Genomic DNA, 15,750 nt, shown 5'->3' on the forward strand with positions numbered 1-15,750 from the left:
CCATCAGTGCAGCACAAAGTTCAGCACTAGAAACCTATCCAAGAATCAGGGTAATTAAACCCCTGATAAAGGTGCATTTGCTGCAGCCAAGCCAGTCCAGCCTCTACAGTTGCTGCAGAGCACAGGGCCTTTACAATTATCCATGGAAATTCAGCAAGCAGCCCTACACTTCAAAAATGTGATTTCATCCATTGCTCATTGGGCCAACCATGAAGGTTTTTCTCATGATAATTCAGACTCTTTCTTGTCGGCCTATTTTTAAGGCAGAATGAGGAGGGGAAAAAAAATGTGATGTGTTTGCATACATGTTTTTTGTTGTGTGGCTCAGTTGCCCTCTCTGAAATCCTGAACATGCTAATTTTAGGCAGCGTTTGAATCGGCTTCAGCCATCTCTTTGGCTGCCCTTTCCCCAGGGCAGAGCAGCAGAGCTCACACTGGGGCCAGCACCCGTCGTGCCAGGTCTGGGCTCCAGGGACAGCCCTGGCAGCAGCACGTCACCCACAGAGAATAGTGTTATGGGCCGTGGGTACTGAGCTGCACTTGTGGTATTACATCTTTGGCACTTCCACCCCTCCTCCCTGGCATACATTGCTGGCACAATTGTGCCACATATCCTTCAGATGTTTAAAAACCAGCATCTTCAAATGCCTAAATTTTTGGGGTTTGGTTGTTAAAAATGCTCTGTCTTTTAGACAGTGGTATGTCTACTCCCATCGCTTTCCTCAGCTGGAAGGCAACGTGAGAAGCATTAGAGGAAGGTGCAGAAAATCTGATAAGAAATAATTATGACCTCAGAAAAAAAACTTCTTCCTGAAGACTGTGTGAAATTGGCCTGTTTCCTGACCTGTAGAATGTCTGTCTGTCTATCTGTCTGTCTCCACCTAATTAATTATCTGAACATTTGGAATACTGATTATTCTCTTGGTAATAGAAATGTCTGCACCTTTGCTTAAAATAACTAAGCTGTATGTCTTCCACTAGAATTCACTTTGAATTAGAGAATTTACCCAGAAATTTAAGAAAGCCACCAAAGGAATTTGCTGGTTCCAGTCCTTTGTATCTTTTTTTTTTAAAGTCTGGGTAATAACAGTTATTTGAATATACAACACTTTAGATTCATATGAGAAGTCAGCAGTGACTGACAGCAGTACAGATTAAATGGATGCAAACTTAACCAGGAGTGCAAACTCATGCACAATCCTGAGCACAGGCAGACACACACACACACAGAGTCTGTTGTTTTAGCAATCTGAGAAGCTGAAATTTTGTTGTGCTGTGGTGTCTTGGGGAAAAAAGAAAGATGCTCTCTAGCTGTCTGAGACTGTATGTGATCAGAGCTTTTAACATAACATTCTTTGTATTTGGACTTGTCATCATTTGGGTATTAGTAAATACTTTCTGTCCTGGGTTTTTGTATTCAAAACTATTCCCTCATCCATTTATCTTTCATCTTCTGCTCTGTGGAATGTTCTTGTCACCAAAATACAGGGTTACAATGTGAGGAATGTTAATATCTGAATTAAATTGTCAGAGGAGGTGAACTGTTTAGTGTGACAGACTGCAACTGGGGATATCCTCTTTGGCCCTGCTCACACAGCATTTTGCTATCTAGTCCTAAAAACAACAATAATATGTGTTCAAATTACAACAGTTAAAAACTTTGAACTTGTAATAAGCTAATGTACGAATGGTATGGTATGTCTGAGTAAACTTGCACAAGAGAATTTCTTGATAATTGAATCAGTAGATGGGCAGAACATTTAAGGGGGTTTTGTGCAAAAATTCTATCCCAAAATATTCATTACTTTACCAGTAAACAGACCTAATTATAAGTTTCAGATACGTATTTATAGATACCTACACACACACATTAAGAAAATACTTTCATTTTCTGCAGCGTTATTACCACAGTTCTAAGTTAATTAGCTATATGTTATTTACAGTAGATTTTAAGTGAGTTTCAATGGCTCTTCATTAGCTTAATCATGACTCAGTCGATTGTCACTGAATCTGCATTTAAGAAGTGAAAATAAATGAAAATCCTTGCAATAATATCCTTCTTTTACAAAGAGAATGGAAGGCTGATTCTGTGTAGTTTACAATAATTATTTCAATTTTTTTTTTGTTAATATCAGTGTCTGTTCTTCAACTAGATGTGCATTAGGCATCTAGTACATGCTGAAGCCCTATACCCACAGCTTGATGTTAGACTATGTAGTGCTAGGTTTGATTTACAATATACTAATTACTGAAGAAGGTTTAGGTGTCAATTATCTCTTTAAGCAGAAGTTGTTCTTACTTTTAGGTGTAGTTCCACTTCATTACTTTCTGTCATCTTAGGAGTGAAAGTCAAAAGCCCACAGATTTTCTTCTTCCCATTTCTGAGGAGCCCTGGTAATCACCAGTCTGAATTTAACCCAGTAGATGTCACTGTGAGTCCTGCTAGAAGATGATGAGCAGTGGACAGTAGCTGAAGCAAGACTGAAGTCAGCTAGTTGAGGCCTATGAAGGCTTAGAATGACAGGACAGCAGGGTTGGGTACAGATGCTGGCATTGTTTAACAGTATCTTGATACCGCTCTTTAAATTTGTGAGAATGGTTGTGGAAGGATCTATTGCAAGTCTAATACAACAGGTGGAAGGCAAGCCTAAGTTGTAATTGTTTAGAAGAATGAATTGATGGCATGCAGATTTATGCACGCCACTTTCTGATTTATGATCATATAATGACATGCTTGAAAAATACTTCTGCCTTTTTTGCCATAGTCTACATTTTTCTTGCGTTTGATGGAGAATATATAGACTGTAGAATGGATGTGCTATATTTAAATGTTTTTGTGTAAGTGCCAATCTATAACTGAAGATACTTCCAGATCCTGAGACAGTAAACATTGCTTTGTGTTTCTCAGGTGCAAAAAGCAAATAAATGCAATAAATTTAGATTTAGACGCTAATAGATAGTGAATAGCTATTTAGTAAACTATGTCTTTAATCTGCATAAGGAGAGCTAATGGCAGTCATATAGTTATCTACATAAATGCACATTTCCGTAGGAATATGTAAAACTGAGCAGTCCAGACTTGTATTGTCAAACCATTCTTGTCTTCCTGCCACTGAAAGAATGAAAATTAACATTTTGCTCTTTATGTGACAACCTACTTGAAGATGATTAAGTTATAAATATGACTAAGTTATAAGGTTTTGAACTTCATCACTGGATTTGGTGCAGAAATTGCTGAATCTGTAGCAGGTTCTCAGTAAGTCAGGTCATGTGGCAATGATACTGCAATTAAAATTAAAAGCTGTAAGTTGAGGTTCTGAAGAACCTTTATTTTAGTATTTTGCAGTATGATGATAATTAGATGGCTGATGTTAAAACCATGTACAATAAAGATTCCCATAAGAAATCTTCTAATAAAATAAAAAACTTCAAAGTACATAAGGAGACATATTTCGATTAACTAATTCATAGCATCCCAGCTGGAAATAGCAGTATGTGAACTTACCAGCCCCAGGCACTTCACAAATGGACATGTTAGGATGCTGATAATTCCAGCTATTGCTATTGTGCTAAAGAACTGGAGTTCATTCTTTTCTGCTCTGGGGTAAAATGTCACTATAACAGAGCCTTGTCCAACAAGCTCACCACCAACATAAACACAGTACAGAGCTGACCAGCTGAGGACTGACAGCAAAATAAATGAAGGACTATGGTATTTTTGTCTATGATTTGTAGACACTTCAATACGTAGGAAAAAAAAATCAGTTTTCTTAAAAATAATTGTAGCTGGCATGTAAACAAAACCCCCAATCAAGTTTTGTCCATGTTTCTATTAAGCCTTTACTTCCAGCTGTTCCTAATTTCTGCAGAGTTCAGGTCTGTAAAATTCACTTACTCATGTGAAGTCCAGGAAGAAGAAAGAGGCTTTCTAAGAATTTAAAATAAAATATTGCAGCAGTTGACAGAGGATGAAAGGCATCACCTACTCTTCCAAAAAGACTCTTTGTAAAAAATTGAGGTCGTCTTGAACAGTTTATCTGTTAAAATGGTGAGAGTTGAGTTACAAATTCGAAAGAGAAGTAGCTTTCATAAGCCTTCACTTAATAGTGTTAAACTTTTTTCCTGTTTTCTTTTTTAGAAAGAGAAACTGAACTTTCATGCCAAAAGCCATTTCTCCATATGTTAGGAGCCTTTAAATTTATGATGCATACTTCATTTGAAAATACTGTACACCATTTTACAACCTCATACAAAGTTAAACACAGAAGTAATCTTGTTCCTTCTGGAAATTGAGTCAGTTCTAGTTTTAGTTTTATATATATATATATATATATATATAACTTATACATATATATATATATGTATATCGGCTACATAAGCATATGGTTATAATTGTGCATAGTTCATGATAGGAAGCGAAGAATTAATTTTTCCCCAATTAAAACTGCCAGGGAACTTCAGTAGGCAGTGTACAATTACAAGAATGGGACTTACTACTTAGTTGAAATGACACTGCCTGGAAGAGAATCTTCCACCACAAGGAGTGGTCACAGCCTCAGCCCGATGCCTCCTTCAGAGGAGACGCATAACCCTGCCTGGGTCTTCTATGGCTTAAAACACCAGCATGAGGTCCTCTTGTAACTCCACAGTGATGATCACTGATTGGAAAAGCTTGGGCACCTCTTGTTTCAGCAAACCTGCATGCAGGTATAAAAGCCAGAGCAAAGCATTCCTTTGTGCATATCCTGAACAAGCAAGTCAGGAATCTTATTTTTCACTCATCTGGTGTTGCAAAGCAGTGTGGGAGTAAGGGAGCCACATTCATCGCTGTCACCTCGCCTACACTACAGGCTCTGGCTCCAGGTAAAACCACACTCAAATAGAAGCTGGCAAATGCACAAAGGGTGGATGTAAACAGGGAAACAATAGAGGTAAATGATATCCCATGGAGTCCTGCATGTATGAATGTGTTCCACACAGAGTTTCCCTTTCTCTTTCCATAGCTGTGTTGTAGAAAGCTGGGATATATGCAGAAAATTCCTACATAAGCAGCATTTGCTGGTAAATCCAGTAGTATTTTTAAATGTTGATTTGAAAGAAGATAGTTTCTTCTAAATCATTGTTTGCACATATGTTTTCCTTGCTTTACAAATGCAACAAGTCAGTCTAATCACGTCAGGTAGTTCCTCCTGCCAGTAGACACAGTCATTCATGATTGACATCAGATTTCATAGAAAATGTGATTCATGTGGAGAGAGAGAGAAAGACAAGAATCAGTAGGATTTCATAGAGAATATTTATGTGCCATTGGTAAAGAGAGTGAATTTACGAGGGAGTCCAGAGTGAATTCCAAGACTTTGCAATGTTTTATTTAAAGAGTTACAGGAAACCTGTAGGTCACCCTTTAGATATGACACATGGAGAAGTCTTCAATATCTGTTACAGAGCATTGAGGAAATCACAGAATATTCAGAGTTGAAGTGACCCACAAGGATCATTGCAGTCCAGCTCTTAACCCTGCACAGCACCATCCCCAAGAGTCACACCATGTATCTGAGAGCACTGTCCAAATGCTTCTTGAACTCTTTCAGGTTTGGTCCTGTGACCACTTCCTTGGGGAGCCTGTTCCAGTGCCCATCCACCCTCTGAGTGAAGAACCTTTTTCTAATATTCTAATGCAAATCTCCCCTGACACAACCTCAGGCCATTCCCTTGTGTCCTGTCACTGGTCACCAGAGGGAAGAGATCAGTATCTCTCCCTCCTCTTCTCCTCGAGAGGAAGTTGTAGCCTGCAATGAGGTCTTCCCTCATTCTGCTCTTCTCCAGCCTGAACAGACCAAGTGACCTCAGTCTCTCCTTATAAGTCTTCCCCTCAAGGCCCTTCACCATCTTTGTTACTGTCCTTTGGATTCTCTCTAACAGCTTGATAACCTTTTCATATTGTGCCACCCAAAACTGCCCCCAGCACTGGAGGTGAGGCCGTCCCAGCTCAGAGCAGAGCAGGACAATCCCTCCCTTGCCTGCCTGGCCATGCTGTGCCTGATGCCCCAGGACAGGGTTGGCCCTCCTGGCTGCCAGGGCACTGCTGGCTCATGTTCAACTTGCCACTGACCAGGACCCCCAGGTCCCTTTCCATGGGGCTGCTTTCCAGCCTCTCATTCCCTGGGCTGTCCGTACATCCAGGGTTGTTCCGTCCAAGGTGCGGAATGCAGAACTTTCCCTTGTTGAATTCATACAGCTGGGGATTGTCTCTAATTTGTCTCTGCAGGGCCTCTCAGCCTTCAAAGGAGTCAGCAACTCCTCTCATCTTTGTATCATCTGTGAACTTGCTCAGTGTCCTTTCCAGTCCTGCATCCAAGTCATTTATGAAGATTTTGAAGAGCACAGGGCCGAGGATGGGGCCCTGTAGAACCCCACTAGTGACAGGTCACCAGTCTGAGGTCACCCCCTTCACTGTAACCCTTTGTGCCTGACCCATGAGCCATTTGTTCACCCATCACATGAGGTGTTGTTTGTCCAGCCATGGGCTGGACATTTTATGCAGGAGGATTCTGTGAGAGACACTGTCAAGATCTTTACTGAAATCCAGAAAGGTTACAACAACTGGCTTCCCTTGGTCAACTGCTTGGGCTACCTTGCCATACAAGGAAGTCAGGTTTAATAAGCAGGACTGTCCTCCCATGAAGCTCTGCTGGCTGTGACTAATGGCTGTATTGTACCTCCTGGGATAATCCTCTCCATAGCTTTATCAGGCACAGAAATGAGACTGACTGGTCTGTAGTTTCTGGGTTCCTCTTTATTGCCCTTCTTGAAAACTGGGACAACGTTAGCCAGCTTTCAGTCATCAAGGACCTCTCCAGATTCCCAGGACTGCTCAAAAATTGAGACAGGCCTTGTGGTGACATCAGCGCTCTTTAAGTATTCTCATGTGAGTCCCACCAGACCCCATAGACTTTAGGCATCCAGCTGCGGCAGCAGTTCCCACACAACTTCAGAGTCGACTGGGAGTTTACCATTCTCACAGCCATAGTCCTCCAGCTCAGGGCGCTGGGACCCTCCTAGGTTGTTGCTGGTATTGAAGGCAGAGGTAGTTGTTTCCATTCAGAAATCAAACATATGTAGATGTTTTAACATTTTAGATATGTTTGCTTTGCAAGTTACTGAAAAAACACTGTTTATATGAAGAATAGAAATGACAGAATTACAGAGAAAAAAATACCAAAACCATTTAGTCAGTCCACATGTTATTGTTAATAATATCTTTAACAATCATACTTGCCATAATTTTGGAATGGAAGTTAATGAATTAATTTTTCCACTAAAATGTATTTTCTATTTTTAACAGTTTTGTCTGTGGATGAGAATTATAAATTAAGACTATTTAAAATTCTGATAAATATTTTTGTTAGGATCATTCCAATGACCTGGAGGATTTGGGGTATTTTTAATAACATGTCAGACATGTTCACATCTGCTGTAGTAAATGTAGGAAATCTAGTTTCCATATTTAGCTAATGTACAAATTATTGTGTAGGCAAAGAGGGGGAAAGTCATTACAGATGGATTTTTTAAAAGAAGCTATTAGTTCCCAATTGCATTGCTCATTTGAAACCATAAAGGCTTAATATGGTGGGTAACTTACTGAAAGGTAGCTCAGTTAAACTCATTTATTTTATCTGGATTTCAAAATGTTTGTTTTGATTTTGGTAACTTAGCAGCCTGAAGTATAGGCAGTATATTCTAATTCTTTTAAGGGTCTGATTTTTTTTCAGAATTGTTCATTTTGATGGTAAGTTGTTGTGTAGATTTCTCTAGAACAGCATCTTTGAGATTTTATCTAACCAGACATTTTTGGTTTTACAGAGCCAAATGATTTTTATGCAGATATGTTTTTTTGGACAGCTCAAGAGACAGACCTTTAATCAAATACAAAATATTAATGTATTCAAAGCATTTTGTCTTTTATAAAATACGATCCCAGACAGTCTGGCTTTGAATCAGACATAGCAGATGGGATTTTCTGTCGCTTTACTAAAGATGACTCTCTTTCCAAGTTAGATACAAAAGAAGGTGAAAAGCTGCAGTAGAACTGTATTTTGTACAGAAATTTACCCCTAGACAGAGGTTTGGCTGTAAGGAAGGCTTCTTTATGCAAACAAAGATTCATAGGTAAGTTTTGATACAATTAATGCTTTCTTGGCTCCTAGGACATCTTGGGTAATTTTTTAATAAACCTTTCAAAACATTAGTGAAGTGAAGAAATCTAGTAAGATCTAATTTTGGTCTCTTTTGCCTGTTAACAAGACAGATTCTTGACTAACAGCCTCGAATCTTTCTGTTTGCATCCTTCAAAAACCTTTGCAGCCATGATTCATATTAGGTACAAGGACACCCACTTATGAGTCAGAACCATCCAGAGAATATCCCACCGCTAAGGTTGACAGACCAGCCCCACATGTCAGCTCTGGGAACCTAATGAACCAGGAATCTCCTCACTGCTCCCCAAGCAGAATAGTGAAGGGTAACTTTGAGCAAATGGTTACAAACGACATTGAGGAAAATGGCCAAATCCAAAAGGCTAAAAACAATATAGAAACAGAAGATGAAAGATTATATAGCTGTACAGTTAAATATGTAAGCTGTAAAATAAAAACCAAACTGTAAGTCTTCCCTGTTGCTTTGGTGCAATGTGGTGTGAGTGGAAAATACATGTGCCATGTGGTTTTTTTGGTGGTTTTAGTTGTTGTCTCCTGCTTCCTTCTTAGTCAGTCCAGGGCCTTCATTGTCTTAACTTCTACTTCCCCACTTTTGCAGGTGAGAAGCAAAGATTTGGCTATGACCGGTCAGGATATGACGTGGAGGAGTCTGATGGTGGCGATGAAGATGAAAATGACAATGAGGATGATGATGAAGACAGCCAGGCTGAGTCAGTGCTATCCACCACGCCCTCGGTGACAGCCAGCCCCCAGCACCACCCCTCTCGCCACGGCCTGCAGGATGCCGCCAGCACCGACGACGACATCAGGCTTCCAGACTGCTTCACTGGGGCGCACACGGACTCAATGGACGGTCTCCCAAAAGCGCTGCTGACCAAGATGACTGTCCTTAGCACGATGCAGTCGGTCAGCAGGACCTCCAGGTCTCCAGCAGAATCCACCCATCAGGAAGCACATGAGGACAAAGCCCAGGAGAGAGGAGTGGGTCCCTGTGGTGCTGATGTGGTACTGACGGACATTGCTCCTGCATCTCCAGGTCGCCAGATGTCTGTGGATTACCCTGATCCAGATACAGCCTTGGGCCACTCCTTAATATCAACTGCAGCTCTTACAAAGGTAGGAGTGTCTAAAATCAGGGAAAGAGTGGGATTTTAAGTCCTCCTTCTAAAAATATCTTTTTGGAGATTTTTCAAAGAACAAAATGTTTGTCTTTCCCTTCATTCTTGGTGATGAGTCTTTCAGAAGATTTAAAATTAGTCCAAGCTCAAATATATAGGACTGTAGACACAAGGATGTTGTAGGAGCATTTCTTTTCAAATTCTTAAATTTGGTTTATTCTTCCTGAAAGGTTTAATTGTAATATAGTCATTTCAGCTAATGTTTGGAGCTAGTAGATTGTATTACAAATCAGAAGGAAATAACAAATACATAACATGAACATATGGTGGTGGTTGTTTTCTGGGGAAAGTGATAGAATTCAGCAATCATTTCACTCTGAAATATGATGATACAATCATGGGTAATTCCAAAGGGAAATTAATCTAGTCCCAAAGTTTTTTGCCTTATCACTAAAAAAAAATGGTGCAATTGTTTATCTATCCTCCAAATATGCTTAGTAGTAGAATTAGAAAGAGCACCAGATGTTCAAGGAAACTAGGAGATTGCCCTTGCACAGTAACAAAAGCAGAGATGAACACAGGACTGAGACCCGAGTTCCCAGTGCTCTCAGCTTTTGTCCAAGCTGAAAGAAGACTTTAATTAGAAAATGATGTATTTTGCCCAGGTACGTGTCAGACGTGGATTTTCAAAGCATGTGCAAAAAGATGAGGTCAGTGTGTGTGCAGGTCTGTGGGAGCATTCAGTAATTTTGGCAACTGTGTTTTTTTAAAACTGTGCCCATGAAATCACAGAGGGAAGTGGCTGGCAGGTACTGAGCCTTTTTCAATTCAGCAATGGCTTTAACGGACTGTGATGGGGATGGTAGAAGTCACCATACTGACCCTAAAGATAGCTTTTGGAATTTTTAATTCTTGCTACAGACCGTGAAGGCATTCGAGCTTTTCAGAGAAATGGTCAAAAAAAATGAGATGCACAGTAGTTTAATTAAAGGGGTAGTCAAAGCACTGCCTTCTCCATGATGAATGTAATATTTAGAAATATTATATAGAAGCAATTAATCATTTAGGTTGGAAAAAAATCTTGAGATCATCAAGCCCAAGCCTAAACCTAACTGCATGCAGTTACTGAAAAAAATGTAGCAGAAAATTTTCAAAAGCATAAAAAGTAAAAATTTCAATCTGTTTTAAGTACTTAGTGGCTTGTTTTTTTCTTTGAAAATTTACACTACTAGATTTATTTTTTACACAGTTCGAGATAGCAAACTCTTGACATGGAGAAACAGTAAAAATTATTGCTGAATTTTATTGTTTGACACAGGTTCATCCCTGCTTGTAGGAACTGTGAGTTCATATGCCAAATATAAATTGGAGTGAGTTTGTAATATGACAGAGAATAAAATTAAGTGGTCTCTGATTGCTGTGTATGCCTGCCATAAAATGGGAAGGGTCCTAGTATTTGGAGTTTAGGTTCCATTGTTGCCAGTGGATACCAGAAGGACATTTAACTGAGTGTACTCCTTCATTAAATAGAACCAGTGAAGCCTCAGGTAAATATTCATGCAAGTAAAAATGTTGAACGGTATTCATTTATATATCTCTAATAATTGTCTACATTAATGTATAAAAAAAAAAAATAGAAGGCATGTAAGTAATACGAGGAAGTAATTCCTTTCCAGATTTTCTTTTCCTTTCCCAGACCAAAAGAAGCATCAGCCTTATGTCTCCAGTGGTTAATCTACAGTCTGTTCCTGTTGTGAATGGCTGTGGATCCCAGTTCTTGCACTCAAGAAAAGGAGTCTGCATAGCTCAGGAAGGTTGTTGTACATTCCTTTGAAAGCGTCCATACCAGTTTATCAGGATCTCTTGTGAGGTGTCAGTTCTGAGAAACATGTTGACTTCTTTCTCACACCTATCTTCTCATTTAGACAGAACGGCACTGCATAGCTGCTTAAACATATTCTCCCTTTGCCAATACATTTTCTATGAGCAGATTTCAAAAGCATTTCTGTCTGGTTTTGAGTTTTTTGCTTGCTCTAGAGAATTTTTGAGAGTCAGGACTGTAAAAACTAAGTAAGGTTGCACCAGTGTGTGTGCATGTGTGTGTGCATGTGTGTGTGTGTGTGTGTGTGATGAATGTGCCAAAAATGAAAAGATAACCATGAGATCACAATTGTACTTTCAGACCAGTCATTTTAGGAGGTTCTAGGAAAGGAGTTGCAAGCCTTGGCAGCAATAGGCTGTAGGAGAAGAAAAGGGAGGATAAAAACAGCATTATAAATCCAGGTGTGTGCACCAAATAAATCACAGTGAGCGGACACAGCAATGGGTTGTGGATCCCACATCTCACTCCAGTATCCACCCATCACCTCCACCTCTGCAGAAGCTGTAGTTGTCAGCCATCTCCTGTCATTGTCTACCCTGTCTGTCACATTAGAAGCACCTATGACAAATGTGCCTGACGTTGCCTCTGCCTGCTGTAGGCTGTAATGCCTTCATGAGAGGATCCCAGTGCATCAAAAATGCCAGCTTATGCTTATTTAACCATCCTGCCTGAGGTGATTTCCACATAAAGCAGCTCTCCAAAGTCTTCTTGCCACGTAAAACACATGTGCAAAAGATACTCAGCAATGTTTTTGAGCGCTAGTGTTTGAGAGAAATTAAGCAAGGGTAATTAGGAGAGGAAAATGCAATTAGTGAGTGAGGAAGGAGGTGGAAAAAGAAAGGAAGGAAATCAGTTCATTGTTTAAGCTGAGCACTATATACTATGAACCATTTTGTTGTTGTTCTTTCTTAAAAGGGGGCATGGGAAGCACTCCCAGCTCCCTCCTGTTTTCACGTCGCTGAAGGGCAGTGGTGGCTGCCACATTAACAGACCTGTATTGTTCTCTCCCAGAGCACGCCCTCCATCAGCTCGCCGTCCTCGCTGGCAGACCACAGTATGCCGACGACAGCGCCGTCACCCTACACCGAAATCCCGGAGGAGAAGCCAGCTGCCGAGCCGAGAGCTCCCCAGACTCACCTCTTCAGCCACCTGCCCCTGCACTCGCAGCGGCAAGCCAAGGCTCCCTACAGCATGGTGCCGGTCGGGGGCATCCAGGTGGTCCCTGCTGGCCTAGCTACCTACTCCACCTTCGTTCCCATCCAGGCAGGGCCAGTGCAACTCACTATCCCAGCTGTGAGCGTCATTCACAGAACTACCAGCGCCCTGGGCGAGATGGGCGGCACGGCCACCGGCACCACCACGAATCCTGTGGGAGTCACCGAGGTGAACAGCGTGGTGCCGTGCATTCCCATCGGCCAGGTGAGCGTGCCGGGCATTCAGGGGCTCGGCACGCCCAGCCTGCAGCCTCTGCCGCCGCTGGGCATGGAGACAGTGAACATCCTGGGCCTGGCAAACACCAACATCGCCCCGCAGATGCGCCCGCCAGGAATTACCCTCAATGCCGTGGGCCTCCAGGTGCTGGCGGCTGGCGCAGCCCCGCAGGGCACCCCCAGCCCGCAGGGACATCTTCCCGGCCTGCAGATCCTGAACATCGCCCTGCCCACCCTCATCCCCTCCGTCAGCCCCGCCAGCACCAAGGGGCATGGCGCCTCTGAGGCACCCAACGCAGGCTCCAAAGCCGGCGAGGTCCAGCCGGAGCCAGCTCCTGTCGGCTTCCTCACGGCCGAGGCTGGCCAGGCCGGGCGGGATGCTTCTCCTCAGGTGGTGGGTGGCGGCCAGCGGTGCGGTGGGAAGAGCCATCCCGAGCCCACCCCGGTGACCAACCCCGTTGGTCCCAGGAAGGCTGATCCTGAAAAGACTGACCTCGCAAACCCCAGCAAGCCAAAGCGTGACCTCCCTGCCCTCCAGGTGAAGAGGGCTGCCCCGGCAGAGCCCCGCTCCAAGGTGAATCCCAACGCATTAACCAAGTCCCCTGTGCACCGAACTGTCACCCCAGACAGACAGGTGCCCAGGCCAGCCGCCCCGCCCCAGCGGCAAAACACGGTGCAGTTTAGCGATGGCAGCAGTGACGATGAGGATAGACTTGTAATAGCAACCTAGGTTTTGTTTTTCATTGTGTTTTTATTTTTAGAGTTTTTTGGGTTTTTTTTATAACACTTGCAGGTTTCTTTGCAAACCTTCCTTTCCTTAAAGCACATTTTTCTGACACAAACCCATTACTAATCTTCGTGCAATCATGAACTCTTGACCAATAATTGTTGTTTCTTGTCAGCTCCAGCCATTTTTGTACATGTTGTATAGACGATTGTGCCTTTTTGGAGTTTTATGTTTAGAAACCTGTACAGATTGTTGAATATATATATATAACATATATATATATAAAATATGTATATTAAAACCAGGTAGTTGCTTGTGTTTAGTAAGTAAACATCCTATGTCAGATAAATAAAGGATTAAATTATATGTTGCACTGTTAAATGTAAATTTTTATGGCTGTGGGACAAAGTTTCTGTGTACAGATCTAGTATGTAAAACTCCATATTTATTGTATCCATATTAGTCTTGGAAAAGGGTCTGTCCATCTTTCTTGTGTAAGACGGTAGCTTTACACTTCAAAGAGAAATACAGTATCTGTGTTACAAAATATTACAGTAAAATTTTGTTTACTGACTTTACCATTGCTTATGTTGTGCCTTCTTGATGCAGTCCAGTAGCTCGAGAGTTGCTTGACTCATTCCTTTCAGTGCCCTTCCAGCTGGTTCAGCTTGAAAGGATCTGGTGGTGGTAAAAGCCCCTGTAGTCACCTGCCATGGGAGAGAGAGTAACTCATTGGGCTTTACTTGAAGTAAAATCTTCCATTTCAAAACATCCAGCAATTGCAGAGTGGGGAGGAAGTCCCTCAGCTTTCCATAGAGCAAGTATCCAATCCACCTCGTGTTTCTTTCCTAACTAAAATTTGAAGATTTGCCTGAGGGAAAATGGCAAAAGGGTCACAATGAAATATTTTTTTATTTGTAATCTTGAACTATAAAACCACTTTTTACTGACATTAAAATGTTGTTACACAAGAAAGGAATAATTCTTTGTGTGTTAATTGCAAAATCCAAAATACAGGTGGTGAAAATGCCACTATTGTAATGAGGGTTTGGCATTACTGATTACCATCAACTTCTTAGGAGACTGCATTTCAGGAGATCTTCATTTACAGGTAGACAAAGCCATTTTCTCCCTAAATACAGTCTTACTCATGCAGGGAAAGAAGAAAGGACTAGAGGTTTTACACATACAGTTAATTTGCTGTTTTTACAACAAACCTGTCATATTGGGCATACAAAACATGGGTGGGTCCTGGAATAATGAAATTTAACAGTCCTCTGTTTGCACATAGTGAGAACAATATAAATTATCACTGAATTGCTGAGGCATTCCAACTGTGGCAGGAGACACATCTTAAAAGTGACAGGGCTAGAAGTTTCAAATTGACTTGGGATTCATGCTGTAATTTTTAAGTAGAGTTGGTTTCCTGCTGTGTCCTTTTATCACGTTGTTACCGAAGTTTTTATAACCCCTTTAATAGCCAAATTCAAGTAGGAAACTGGAAGGTGTAAATTAAAAGCACGATCACCTTTATGGAATTAACAAGGATGAACTCACATGAAACAACTGGAAGAAAAGGACAGGAAGCAAATCTGGAAAAAAAGGGAGCGAATTTGAATGTGAGCTGGGCTGCATTGTTCACAGATTAATTCCTGTATCCATCTCAAGGAAGTAATTTATACCTTGCACTGCTCATATTCAAAAGCAGCACTACCCTAGATCCATTTTTAACTTTACACTGTCTTTTGTACAGTACTCACATTGTACTCATTACATTATTGCATTACAGAGTGTTGTAAAACTGTAGGCGATGTTGAATGAGCTTTATTAACTTCCAGAAAGAGCACTTCAGTACCAGAAATCCATTTCTATTACTCGTGATTATCAGCAATTGTACTAATCTAGCAATTAGGAACACACACACACTAGAAAGGGGAAATTACTCCTGTCTGTGACATGAATGTGCAGAGCCTCACTGAGGTCCCGAGCACCCGAACCACCAAGCACTCTCAACTCACACTGAGCTTAATGAGAGTTAAGAGTCCTCGGCTCCCCACAGTGCCAGACTTCAAATTTGTGAGTGTCTTACGTGCAACCCCTGTGTGAAGTGTCACTGTGCATTTGTACGTTCTTTTTAGTGGTGTCAATGTGTCTTGTACCATTATCATTTTTACCTATGTGAAATTACCCCAACCGGCCAAAGCTAGAACCGAAACATTGCTGTGTAACATGTGCTTTGAGAGCCTGAAGCTTTTTCTAATAGAATCAGGTGACAGTTTGCAGTTAATGAACTCAAGAAATTTTGCATAACTTTCAGCTCCTTTGAAATGGACACCTACCAGCAAACTAGAGCTATGATGATTAATTTGAGCATATT

General features: G+C 41.4%; 1 protein-coding gene and 1 long non-coding RNA gene across 18 annotated transcripts in view; one reads left to right on the forward strand and one right to left on the reverse strand.

Moving 5' to 3' along the window:
* HIVEP1 (HIVEP zinc finger 1) overlaps nt 1-15,750 on the forward strand; it is a 128,905-nt gene that overhangs the window by 105,264 nt on the left and 7,891 nt on the right. For 11 of the 14 annotated variants that reach the window (XM_030265494.4, XM_030265490.4, XM_030265495.4 and 8 more), the window contains 2 exons: nt 8,815-9,332; nt 12,228-13,951. In XM_030265494.4, the coding sequence (XP_030121354.4) occupies nt 8,815-9,332; nt 12,228-13,376 (1,667 nt within the window). In that variant the 3' untranslated portion in view covers nt 13,377-13,951. Of the gene's footprint in view, nt 1-8,814; nt 9,333-12,227; nt 13,952-15,750 lie in introns of those variants that run through there. The other 3 variants (XR_012053897.1, XR_012053896.1, XR_012053898.1) reach the window with 1 other exon arrangement.
* LOC121469481 (uncharacterized) overlaps nt 1-15,750 on the reverse strand; it is a 52,133-nt gene that overhangs the window by 1,963 nt on the left and 34,420 nt on the right. For 2 of the 4 annotated variants that reach the window (XR_012053899.1, XR_005979569.2), the window contains exon 3: nt 13,953-14,080. This is a non-coding gene — a long non-coding RNA (uncharacterized lncRNA). Of the gene's footprint in view, nt 1-3,904; nt 4,038-9,119; nt 9,343-13,952; nt 14,081-15,750 lie in introns of those variants that run through there. The other 2 variants (XR_012053901.1, XR_012053900.1) reach the window with 2 other exon arrangements.

This window comes from Taeniopygia guttata, chromosome 2 (assembly GCF_048771995.1).
Source record: "Taeniopygia guttata chromosome 2, bTaeGut7.mat, whole genome shotgun sequence".
Classification (NCBI taxonomy): domain Eukaryota; kingdom Metazoa; phylum Chordata; class Aves; order Passeriformes; family Estrildidae; genus Taeniopygia; species Taeniopygia guttata.